Here is a 13729-nt window from a genome sequence, read left to right as displayed (position 1 = left end):
GCTCCATTCCTTCCTACAGAATGAGAATTGTAAACACATAATGTCATGTGTAATTCCCAAAGACCCATTCCAATTACACTAGTTGTCAGACAACATATACACAGACACTGACAACATACACACTTATCTACATGTTTACACAGACGAATATACAGGAAAACAAAGAATAATATTTCCACAGTGTAATAGGTGTATTGGATGTACTTGAACAGTTAAAGTAAAGAGGACTACATTTATGTACTGTTAATATTAGGTGAAAGGCTGACGCAGTAGTAGAGCGCAAATTATCCCAGATCCTATGGGTCCCTTTCACCTGTACCACTGTGTTGCCAATTAAATTAATAGGACAACCCAAACTGGTGCAAGAGAAAGTGGAGAAACCAAGAGGGAGCTGTGAAATGAACTGAAAACAAAGAGGTAGTACTGTTTCCTCCCCCCCCTCCCCCCTCCTCCTCCGTCCTCCTGTCTGCCTATTAGACTCATCACATCATAGTTTTAATTACTGTTATACAAAGTTCACATACACGCATGCACACACACACACACACATAGGCAAACTGCTCAGTTAAAATCTGGTTGATCACTGTCTCAAAATGTTTAACTGCGCTGAATGTTGCAGGCTCATATTGTTAACCTCCCTCTCTCTCCTCCTTCTTTGCTCGCAGTTTATTTCCTTGGCGCTGCCCTGTTCAATCAGTGTCTACAGCCCAACAGTGGTTCCCCCCTGAATACTGCCTCATGTATTAGATTTCATTTAGATCTCATTTACATCACAGATGGAATGGTGCGAGCGGCTCCCCATGCAGCCATGTGATTACGGATGTCTTTCAATGGGAGGATACTAATTTACCCACCCTGTTGGCTCAGGTTACTGCATCTGACTATCAGCTTCAGCCATTAGTGGAGAAATCAGAAGCTCTATCTGCAGTGGGGTTGCATTGTAGCGATTGCCGCTCCTTTAAGTGACAGTGCATTTTGCTGCTAAATCATCTGGATGTCAGCTCTGTTTTTGTAACATTTGTAGATGTGATTGCGTTGTGAGTTTTAATCCAAGTGCTCCAATAGGTGAGGCTTGTGAAAACAAGCCTCAGAATCAAGCTCCTCAAACGGAAACCATTAGGGATGATGGCTAATTGGCTATTAACACACAAACATACATGGACGCACACATATCACACACACACACACACACACACACACACTACATACACAGACACACGCACGCACATACAGACATCAGAGAGTAAGATATCTCCTTGTTCTTGTAAACATGACATTCAAATTCATAAATGCCTCTAGGTGTCTGAGGTGCCTAATTATCACGCAGATGCTGGCTGTTTTCTGCTCCAAAACATGCACACACATGCACACACACACACACACCCACACACAGACAGTGACATACACGACCTGGTGTTTGGCTTGTGAGTATGTCAAAAGGTCACAATGTACGTCACATGCCCTCTGCACACAGCACGCAAAAAATGTGTTTGCCCAAATTATGTGTGCTTCTCTTTGACAGAGTGAAAGAGAAAGAGACTGTGTGCGTGTGTGTGTGTGTGTGTGTGTGTGTGTGTGTGTGTGTAATGAGGCGATTAGCAGAGCCACACGTTGGAACCAGTTGCGTGAGATTCTCCCCAGCCTGCTGTTTGTGTCCTCAAAACCACATTCCCCTGTCAGTCCGCCCCACAGAAAGCGTGCTCTGGCCCCGCCGCTGTACGGACGGTCACAGCGCGGTCAAAGCATTTAACCCGAGCTCCACTCCTGCGTAGATCTCATTAGATCGGCCGGCGGAGCATAGCAGAGCGGGGCCATCTCTGCAACCAGGTGTCAGCCAGTCATTACTCTGCCGTCTGACCCGCAGAACAGCTGGAACTATTCTGGAGCCAGACACGGCAGCGAGTGGAAACACTGAGAATAGCCCCGCTTCGAGGCCGTCGGACCCAAGATACAATGGGCCCTAATCAGCGCCGGCCGACTTCTGAACAGACAGAACATTGTGCTTCTGTCTGGTGTACGTCTCCAGTCTCATTAATCAAGTGACTGCAGAGGGTGTGTCTGGCCGCACGTGTGTCTCATAAGCGTAGGCGTGAACCGCACTGTCTGATCGCTCTTGTTTTTGTACGGAGTGTCGACTAGACATCATTACTTGGTGTGTAGCCCGCAACAAAAGACCACAAACTATTTATAGAACCTCACCAGGTGTATGTGCATGGCGAGGGGGGACGGTACAGCATATATACGGTGTGTCTGTGTCTGTGTGTGTGAGAGAATGTGTGTGTGTTTCTGGGAACGTGTCACTGTATTAGGACAATAGGAGCTCTCTGATAACAAAGCTCCAGTCTTCCGTGGAAGTGCTGCTGTGTTGTCTTTGTAGCAGACTAATCATGTTTCAGTGGGAGTGTGACTATGTGCGCTGTGAGCTGCCTTTTGTGCACTGAGTTTGTTTTATAAAAAATTTGCAGTGACACTTTACTGGAAGTGCATTGTGATGCATTGCAAGCAGATCATTAGAAGCATAGATGAACTTTTATTACAATGTAACCATCAGACAAACATCATTTATTTTATTATAATGCCCTGGTGATGCCTTATAATGCCTTATGAGCACCACTTAAAGGAATCCGGTAATTTTCAACCTGGGGCTGTATTTTCCTAGTTTTTGCCGTCATGACGATTGATTGTGTTCAAGGTTTCGTCACTTAATTCACTGCACAGCTTTACATACCTCCAGTTCACCAAAACACACCCACAGGGCCAATGCAAACTCCAACAGTCGAATCCAAAAAACGATTAAAAGCAATTTTCAGCACAATAACACTGTAATGTTGGGCCTGCCTACATCTGATTTCCGGGTTATCCATTCCCTGAAACTTGTGTATATTTCTGTATTAGATATTTTATTTTAACTAGTAGCTTGCAAGTAGACCGTTAAAGTCCTCTGATGCTGTGTTCATGTCTGTCAACACAAGCAGTAAACACAGCAGGGAATCCACCAATGTCGGCAGTCCAAGGTATTAAAGATGTAAATTAGTTATCTGTACTTAAATATCTGCTGCAGTTTGTTTATGGTTGAGTTTAAATTCATAAATATAAATTTGGATGTGGGTGTTCCAACGAGGAACAAAAATGTGAAGAACGCTTTCAAGCTGAAGCAACAAAATGCCGTTCTTCCCCCTCTGACTTGCCTTGGACATGGCTGAAGACTAGCAGCCAGCAAAGTAAACAAGGAAGTGTGTGAGCAACACTAAAAAAGGATCAAATGGACTATTATCACTGAAAATCTGTGATAATGTAGTGTAACTGCAGTGTGAGTGTTACTGTATCGAAAAGGTTTTTTCGCTTTTTGGGTGGAGGTACATAAAGCTCTACAGTGAAGTGAGTGATGAACTTTTGAACACAATTAATCGTCATGATGGCAAGAACTAGGAAAGTGGCCCAGGTTGAAAGTGATAGATATTATCCTTCAAAGTTTTAAAGTGCTGCCTGGTTCTCTGCTAGTATTGATGAATGAATTGATGTTAAGATTTCCTCCTCTCTCCTTCCTCCTCCTTTCTTCCCTCCCCATCTCTCTCTCTCTCTCTCTCTCTCTCTCTTTCTTTCTCTCTGTCTCTCTTTGTGTTTTTCCAGATGACTTTAACCCTTTCGTTCCCAAGCTGGAGAAGAGTGTCAGCGGAAGCAGCCCATCCAGGGACCGCCTTCTCCTGACCGTGATGATGCTCCTCCTGGTCGCTCTCTTCATCTCCTAGCAACGGCCATCCCAACAGCATCACCATGCCAACTAGCCTTGGGAGGGTGTACAGTATCAGGGGGTGGGAGGGGGAGCAGGATAATAGGAGAGGGGACAGAGGAGAAGAGAGGAAAGGAGAAAGGAGACGATGGAAGAGGAGAGGAGAACCGTGTCAAGATACTACAAAAAGAGCAGGAGGCAAGAGGAGGAAGACTTTGAAATGAGAGTTTTAAAGCATTTCTGTATGGGTGCGTGTGTGTGTGTGAGCGCGCTTATGTGTGTGTGTGTGTGTATGTGCGTGCAGGTGTGTGTTTGACAGAGTGGAGTACTGAAAGAGTTGAAAGGCCTTTAGGCGCTGAGTGACACAGACTGAACTGTATATTGCATTAAAGTCAGCCTTTGCACGGCAGAAGGTGTGGTAGACTGTGTGTGCGTCTCAACAGGCCATAGGTTAGGCTTGTTGAAACATGCACACCACACAAAGCATTTATACAACTGGAGAGGCGGGGCTGAAATCCTAATAAAAAGAAGAAACAGATCAAAATCCCACCCAATTGAAATCATTTGAAGGTTTTTCCCTGGATGTGATTGGCTGAAACACTTCCCCAGGGCTAGTTGCCATAGTTTCTTGCAACAAGACTTCATCTGAACTCAAATGAACTGAATCAAACAGATTTCAGCTGAACTGAACTGAAATTGCCTTTTTTTTGTTGACGTCGGAGCTGGCGAACTTCGGTCCCCAGAGGAAAAGGAACCAGCGTGGTTCTGAGAGCGAAGGACTCGTCTGAAGCGTCTCGATGTGCGTGAGCTGTGCTGGTCTTGAGTAGGAGACTAGTGAAAGTAGCTGATAGTTTGTAAACACAAACCCTGGGACTCCAGACTGCAGTGTTTTAGTTGTCATTTACACTCTGCTGTGTCATCCTGTGTTCACCATCAGTCTCCAACGTGTCTCTAATGAGGGCGACTGGACTTGACGGGGTCAGGGGGGGAAATACGGAGCATTTACATGATGAATCTGTCACTTAAATAAACCATCAGTCGACCTGTCGGGGCAAAGGGAGGGGGGAGGGATTTAGATGTGCCATTGATACAGACACTGCGAGGGTCAGTTGACATTATTAGTTGCCGTGTTAATTTTCTGTCCTGTCTGTCAAGTACTCGGTTAGTCCTCTGTCATCTCCGAGGTTAACGAAGCACACAACCGCCGCGGACCAGCCATGGATACGCTCAGCAATACTGCCCTCCTCTCAGCTGCCTGGAAAGACCCGCTGCAGGCTGTTAGGAGGAGAGGAAGAGGAGCCGGGAGGAGGGAGGAAGGACAGTCACTCACAGAAACATCTAAGGACAGGTCCGGTCCCAGACAACGAGAAGCTCTCTGCTGGTCTGTGTTGGTGTAGCGCCCGCTGAGTGTGGAAACTCCAGAGGCTTGCTGCACCAGTCTCTCATTCCCTGTAAACCCATTTGTTGGATGCCACATGTAAAGGGTTTCCTCTGTGTGTGTGTGTGTGTGTGTGTGTATGTACTTTCAGTATGTGTATCTGAATGAGTATGCATATGTGTGTGTGTGCGCGTGTGTTGGAGAGCGAGAGAGAATATTTTACATGGTACTAACAGCCTGAAAATACATCAACATACTGTATACATCTTATAAGTATGAAAATGCAAAATAAAAAAAAAAAAATCAAAACACAACTAAAGCTACAAGTAATACATACAAACCAAGTGCTTTGGTGGGGAGGTATGGCAATTCAAAAGTCAAACTGTACCAGTCGGTTGCTTCAGAATAGCGTTTCCATAGCGACTAGCACCTTATTCACCATGGTTACCCTACCCTGCCAACGATGGACTCTAGTAGGGCATGGCTTACCATAGTAGCTGATAAAGAGGATGATGATCATGATGAAGAAGGAGCAGAAGAAGAAGATGGTGGCGGTGATGAAGGACTCCTCGCAACACGCCGGTGTGTGTCGTGGACGTTCAGGTCCTCGTGTGTATGTGGTAACGGACACAGAATGGAATTCCAATGTCTTGAAATCTGCCGAGGTGAAATGTGATGTAAGCATTTTTACAAACTTGAAGCTCAGTTTCCTTGTGGTTGTTTTTTTTCTTTTTTTCTTATTATTTTGTTGTCTTTGCTGTTGTGTATATTTGGTTATCCTGAGGTGGTGCGGGGGGGTTGAAGTTGGAAGTGGGTGGGTCGAGCCATATGTAAACTTGGGCTGCCCTCTGTTAGAGTATTAGTCAACTGATCGATCAACTAAAACATGTTTTTTAGTTGAATAGTTGATTATTTTTCATGATGTGTAAGTTATCTTCTGAAATTTTTTAAGTATCATATCAGTATTTACACATATTATGTATTGGTCATTGAAAATCACTACAGCTAAACTAAAGAAGTAATTTTATATGATGGCAGAATGTGAGATCTTTTTCGCAGATATGTCAATTAAATTGACTATTAGTTGACAAAATCTTACAACTATTAGTCAGCTAATATTTTTTTTTAGTTATGGACAGCCCTCATGTAAACAAAGTTTGGCAAACTTGGTTGAATAGGTAGAAATGGAATAGCTGTTGTGTTGGCATCAAGACGAGAGAGAATTGTGGAAAGGAACAAGGATCCTGTAGTGTTGAAGCATTAACCTACAGCGATGAACTACAGTGCGTTGCAGTACAATACAGTGTGTGAACAAACCCAGGTGTATATATGGCTCTAGGGTGGGAGGGTGAGGCAGGAAGGGTTTGGGTTCCTGTGTGGAGTGGGAGGGTAGAAGAGCTGTGTACGGGGGCAAATTACTCTTCAAGAAGTTGCACTTAAGAACTTAGACACGAGAGCAAGAAAGTGTGTGTGTCTCTGTGTATGTGGTTCCATCAAGAGTGCATGTGTCTGTGTGTGTAAGTGTGTGTGCGTGTGAGAGAAAGAGAGTAAATGAGAGCTCATTTCTGTGCATCACTTCATGGCTGTGTGCAGGAGCTTTTGCATGAGATGCTGTCTGTCATTGTGTTTACTGGTGTCAGTGTGTGTGTGTGAGTGAATGAAGGATTGAGTGACTGAGTGAGTGGGTGGGTGGGTGAGCAAGTGAGCGAGCAACAGCCTTTGTGTTTCTGCTCTTTCCATGTGTGTATGAGAGAGAGAGAGTGAGACCGATTGTTGTCTGGCAAAACAACAAAAGCATTTAATAGTGTTGGAAACAACAATTACAATCATGTTTACCTTCGACTGGAATGACTTTAAATGAACTTGAAAATAAACTGTAAACTGAACAAACCATAACAGAGGTTATAACAATGATCATGATAACAAAATAATAAGCTTACAAATCTTACTTTTAACAAGATGTGTGTTCGGGTCTTTATTTGCCTCCCCTCCATTCCTTCCCACCCCGCCTGCTCCCTCTCGCTCTTTGAGGATCTGAACAAGAGAATAAGCATGTAGCTAATCCAAGACAACAGATGGAGGGGTTGCGGCGGAGGTTTTACCTGCTATATTCAGTTCTCTGTAGATAATGTTGTTTGGGAGCTCACAGATGTGATTTTCCATATCAAAGTTGGTGTGGCGACGCTTTCCCTCAGCAGTAATACCTTTACACGGTCCGATTAAGGGAGATAAGCGCTTCAATCACCGGCCTAACATTTGAATGACAATGGGACAAGGCTGCCGGTGTTGATGTCTGGACTGGCTGATGGAAGGATAAAGCCTCTGCTGATGTCAGAGCGCAGCCAGGCTCGCTGTTTGCGGTCTTATGCAACAGGTTTGTGTCGTACAAGTGGGGTTGCACTCCACTGGCAGGACAGCAGAGGGATGATAGAAGATGGACAGATACAGGTCTGTCGATGGAGGATGGACAGATAGAGATAGGTATGCAGACAGATGGAAGATGAACTAAAAGGTAGATAGCGGATGGCAAGATTTAGGTTGGCAGATGGAGGATAGCAGATGGACCAATAGAAGTAGGTTGGTGGAAATATTGAGGTATGTATTTAGAGGATGTACAAAAGATGGACAGAGAGGTAGGCATATAGACAGAAGATGGACGGAGGTTGGTAGAAAGAGAGAGGGGAAGATGGATACATGTAAGTCATAAGGTACAGTCACATTCACATACCTGATGAGGCAGATGCCATCACTCTGGAAACAAGGCCATGCCAGTTGAGATGGCAGAAAACCATTTAACAAAACAGTCATGCAGTATGTTGCCATCTAAAACATTAACAAGATACAACTACAGTGGGAAGAGTAGTCTAGTTTGTTTCTTAATCTTAGTTTGTCTTGACAAACATAGGTGTCTGTCTCATTTCACTGATTTGATGTTTCAAGCTAAAGCTTCATCATTTCTGCTCCTGTTCCCCACTGTATGACTGTGTGGCTGCTGGGAAGCAGGTACATCATCAGCCCAGGGGAAGAGGATCATATCCTGACTGCCTTACTTCCAGGCATTGATTTAGACTGTAAGAACCAACTGATACCTGGAAATCAAGGATGAATACTAATACTACTATACCACCACTTCTAGGAAGGATTATAATAAGAGCAATCCAGGAAGTTTGTGGTGCCATCCAGTTCTGGCAACATTAAGTCTTCCTTCAATGAGTCATCTTGACTCACTTTATGATAACATAATGGGCTTATTTTGCTGACTCGAGGTTTTTTCCAAAGTTTAGAAACAGGAAAAAACAAACAACAAAAAAAAAACATCTGACATAAGTAGGCTTAAACCGCAGCAAATACTTTTAGACCGGTCTTTGATTCCTCCCTCACTAATCTCAAGCCACTATTGGGGTGCTATACTGGATTAAAACTCATTAAAACTAACACATAACAGGGATTCAGTGTCTGAATAGTGAATACGGTGTAATTGTACTCAGCCAGTAGCCCTTCATGCAAACGTTCACGCTCTCAGCATCCCCATTTCTGCCATCATAGTCTAACACAAATAGATGTGACCAAAGCTCACAGCATAAAAAGCAGGCAGGGTGAAAGGGCCGGCGTTTACAGTCATTAAAGGTTGTGTAACATGGGAATTCACCGAAAGCCTTGAGAGCTCAAAGCGTTGGCATATTACCTGGGTGTGTGTCCGCGATGCAGTAGCCGATGCTGACCACTAGGCGCCGCAGTTCAGTCACAGCTGTGGTGAATAAAGGCTGCTTGCTTAAACCTCTGATTTGTAATCCTTTGAATAGATAAATCCATCAATGCAACAATGGGCGTTGTGTAACTGGAGTCAGTGGGATTAAACTTTCAGATTTATTTTACTGGGTTCTGATATAATCGTCTGTTTGCAGCATGCTGATGCGGCTGAGGTCATCCTGAGGGGCCGCTGTCGCTGCCCAAAGGTGGGCATTCGGCTCCGGAGGCCGAGGACGTTTACTTTCACATTCCCATCAATGAAAAATTATGCAACAACTATTCATCCAAGGCTTCGGCAAATGAGTATTCAAATTCAACACAGGTCTGCCAGTAACAGACTGGATGGCAGCGGTTTCAGCTGCACGTTCATTCATCAAGATGAGTCAGATTGAGGGGAGGAATTTTCTGCCTTCTCTGATTGTTGTTTGTTTTACCGAGAAGCCAATGTTATGCATGGGCAGCCTTGTGAATATTGAGCTGTTTACAATAGGCAGGTTTAAAGGAATACAATTACCAATAGCCAACACACACACACACTCACACACACACACACACATACACAACAAGAGAGAGCAAATAATACATATAAACAGACCTTCTCCCTTTAAAAAACACCAGTCTTGATCTCCATACACACAGCATGACACGCTGCTTCCCATGCTCACTCATTCACATGTCTGATGACTGGAGCAGCGACGAGGCAAGAGAAGCCCCCCTACTCTGCCTTATGGCCCCCACACAAATAACCCGCTCAGCTCAACGTGTAGGCCTACGTGTGTGTCTGTGTGTGTGTGTGTGTGTGTGTGTGTGTGTGTGTGTTAATTCAGTGGGTAAAACGTGTGTGTTTGTCAATCCCAGGCATTACACTGAACATAAGGGTGACTCTGTGTCAACATGTACACACACGTGTTGGTGGGCACAAATGCACGTTGGGGGGCATGTATGAGCACGTGCGTGTACGCGTGTGTGTGCATGTGTTTGTGACGAGTGATTTAGCAGGTAATGCTAATTAACAAGGCTGTGTGTGGCAGGATCCCTTCAGAGCTACAGAGGGCCAATGCTAGCTGAGTCACTGGTGTCACGTTGTGGCACCTGGTGACATTACATTAACGCACCACCTAAACGTCCCCCACCACGTCAGTTGGGCTGAACCGTCATCCGATTCCATATATCTGTGTTTTAGGTGAGATAGGCTATAATTAGTTGCATCCAATTAGTATGATGTTGAACAGAATGCAATATACAACAACAGCAACTCCTCCTGCAGGCTTGGCAGACCTGGGCGTCGCCATAACTGCACACACACTCATGCTTAAGATCCCACCAGATTTGACAGATGCAGTTTCTGTCATTGATCACTGATGCTGATAATTCCATTACGCAAACCTCGTGGTGAAAGCCTAACGGTCATAGTAATAATCTGTGACATTTTCATTTCATTTCATATCTGCTCTGCTATTCTCTCTAGTTCTCTCAAGTGAACCTATTCATAGTATTCCCATGATGTCACATGCATTTCCTATCAATCCTATCATTTCCTCATTGGCTGTGTTTGTCATTTGATTGTAATCACCTGTTAATTTATTACAATCACCTGTTATTTTCCTATCAAGATGGCCGTGTGGTGATGTAACAGAATACTATGAATGCCCAGTTTGTGAGAGCTTTTATATTTGCTACATTTCTTGTTCTAAACACTTATAATTGGATATCTCTTTCCTGGGAAAAATCCTCTGGTGCACAAGAAGTCATGTGTTTAACATTTGCAGAAGCAGCAACAGTTGGTTGTTTGGTGTAAAACAGAGGAATGCAGTAGTTAGCATGGCAAGTGAAGGCCACCATGGCTGCAGAGACAAAGATAAGACTGGTACCTACAGAAACTCAAACTGCATCAGTCGAAAATCCAAGTAAAAAGAAATGGATCAATCACTAAGAGGAAGGCAAGTGTGTTAAAAAAAAGAAAGGGACTCTCTCTGAGCCAAAAGTAGAGCGAACATTGGCATTACCTTCCCAAGATGAAAAGCACTCGAAGATGAGAAGAGACTGAGGAGAGATGCAGATGTGGCTCTTGGATTGCTGCCAAAACGGGCGCTCTTGTCTTTTTCACTGGTAGTTTTCACTACTGTTTATTTGCCGCAGTCTTCTTTAAGTGTCTTTATTATTATGTTGGGTCAGTGCTTAAACTGTGTTGCAGCTTGTTAGCTCTATTGCTAAGTACTAATGTAGGTCTAGTGCTAAGTTTAGTGTAAGCAGCTTTTGTCGATATAATCGGTTGAATATTTTCTTGCAGCTATTGACGATATGCAGTAATAATGTAACTAAACAGTTATCACTTCATGAAGCATGATTGATATATTTAAATCAGAATCAGAATCAGGTTTATTGCCAAGTAAGTTTTCACAATACAAGGAATTTGCCTTGGTATGTAGGTGCATACAATAAATATGGAGAAAAATAAGAAAGTAGAAGTAAAAAACACAAGTACTGCAAGTCAAAAAGTCAAGAACATAATATAAATATAAAAAACAAAAATAGAGATATTTACAATACAGAATATGAAAAAATATAATAAAAAATGTGCAATATATCTGCTTTTAAAATGAAATGAAAAAGCTGTACAGTTTGTGCAGGAATGTGCAAAATATTGACCAGAGAATGTGCAAAGGTTAACAGTATGAAGTATAGAGAATATGTTCACTGTACAGAGATCAAAAGATGTCCAAAAAGATGTGCGTTAATTTAACGCATAAATGTAACGCATTGAGTCAGATGTGGAGACTGTACGTTAATGTAGCGTGTAGTGTCTAATGGGGGAGGGGATAAGGGACCGTGTCAGTGGGGGTCCCGGGCCTTGTTGATGAGGCCAGCTGCAGACGGGAAGAAACTGTTCTTGTGGCATGAGGTTTTGGTCCTGATGGACCGCAGCCTCCTGCCAGAGGGGAGTTTTTCAAAAAGTTTGTGTCCAGGGTGGGAGGGGTCGTCCACAATCTTTCCTGCTCACCTCAGGGTCCTGTAAATAGTTTAGATATACCCATCTCTGTAGACACGGACTCTCTTGCCCCATATTCACACTTCTAGCAATATGATCAACTAGTAAACAGAAGTCTATTCATTTCCAATAGAGCTGGGCGACCAGGGAAACTCAGCTGATGTGTGGACAGTCAACAAGCTTGTCTTCTGAGAAAAGTTGGCCATGGCTGAACTTTTTGTGGTCATGGACTGTCAACAGATAATCCAATTTTTATGCTTTGTTTCCCCTCAGATGTGGTTTTGTTTCATGAATGATCACTGGGAAATGCAGTGCAAAATACTGAAAAAACCCAATGACCTCTTGTCACCAAAGATGTTTCCCAAACAAACAAAAAGACGAGAATCTTGTGCATTAAGTTCTGTGTAGACATGAAGACGTTTCTATTGAACTTCTATTATTTCTTATAAAGCCAAATTCATGTTTATCTCAAATAACCAGCATGCAGTTTTAGTGAGAATAGTGGGGATATGAATAATTCTGTCTCTGACACTGACCCCAGACACACACACATACACAGGGAGAGAGAGAGAGAGAGAGAGAGAGAGACAGAGAGAGAGAGAGAGAGAGAGAGATGAGAATCAAAAGTGTTTGCTTAATAGAGCACATATCCCTATACAGACTTAATCTAACATATCTAAATTTTTGATTAGATATTATGAATGTGAAGAGATGTGTTGAATGTTGAATAATCTGTCTCTGTTTAAATACTCTCTCTCTCTCTCTCTCTCTCTCTCTCTCTCTCTCCATCTCCTCTCTCTCTCTCTCTCTCTCTCTCTCTCTCTCTCTCTCCCCCCCCCCCCTTCTATGTGCAATTCCTTCTTCCCAAATCCTCATCTGTCACAGACAGTGTTGCTGTCTCACATCACAACTTCTACTCTATCTGCTTTCCCCTCTCTTAATTTTCTCATCCTCCCAGCGAACGGCTCCTCTGATGCTGTCCATCGCTCCCAGATTTATGCTTTTGGTGTTAGTCACGCCCTGCTCTCCCCTCCTCCACTCATCACATGTTCCCCCATCTCTAAGTTTAGCACTAATCCTCTATTTCTGAGACAGCATCTGTACAGCACTAACAGATGGGGGTTATATTTACACACACACACCAACTTACATCCATACAACACACATCTTTAACATCCTTCACAAATTTAAACTCAACGCACAGGTTCACATTGGAGGTAAAACACACACTGACTAAAACTTGTTGCTGTAGGCCGGCCACACTGCTGAGTATAGAGAGCATAAAGAAAGAGACTAGAAAGTAAATGTTTAAACTGAGAGTGTAACTCGATCCTCCAGCTAGTTAGGTCTCTTAGGTCAAGGCATTAGAAAAACATACAATGAATGTTATATATACATATACAGTATATGTATACAGTATGTGTGTGTGTGTGTGTGTGTCAGTACAAGGACGCTATATAGCGATGCCTGTGCGTGTGAATGCACATTTTATATGTTTATACAAATGTGTGTATGTGTGTTTATGGGTGTGCATGTAGAAATGTAAGAGTAGAAGTGTGTGTGTGTGTGTGTGTGATGTCTTGCCTCAAAACCGATGCATGTCTTGAGGTCAGAGGCGGTGTCAGATGGACTTGATCTAATTGATTAATCAGTTGCAGTTGTGTGGCTTAACTGTAACTGTAACCAAGCCTGTCCTCTTGTCTTAACCTCTAATCGGTCACATGACGACTCGCCTACCTGCGTGTCTGTTACGCCCGTGGCCGCACCCCCAGAAGATTCCCTAGTGTTTCCTTGTGTTTCCCCTTCCCTGTGTTCCCAGTGCTCCCCTGTCTGTCTCTCTCTCTGTCTATGTTTTGTTTGTGTGTGTATTGGCGTGGGCGTG

The 13729-nt window shown here is 43.5% G+C and overlaps 1 protein-coding gene across 1 annotated transcript in view; it reads left to right on the top strand.

Moving 5' to 3' along the window:
* The window catches only part of efna3b (ephrin-A3b), a 43655-nt gene extending 39906 nt beyond the window's left edge, over window positions 1–3749 (top strand). The window contains exon 5 of the mRNA XM_071911182.2: window positions 3631–3749. Within this exon, the coding sequence (XP_071767283.1) occupies window positions 3631–3749 (119 nt within the window). The remainder of the gene's footprint in view (window positions 1–3630) is intronic.
* Window positions 3750–13729: the final 9980 nt, after the last annotated feature.

The sequence above is a fragment of the Centroberyx gerrardi genome, chromosome 12 (genome assembly GCF_048128805.1).
Source record: "Centroberyx gerrardi isolate f3 chromosome 12, fCenGer3.hap1.cur.20231027, whole genome shotgun sequence".
Classification (NCBI taxonomy): Eukaryota; Metazoa; Chordata; class Actinopteri; order Beryciformes; family Berycidae; genus Centroberyx; species Centroberyx gerrardi.
Note: the sequence above shows the minus strand (reverse complement) of the source record. Positions and strands in the feature narration are given on the sequence as shown.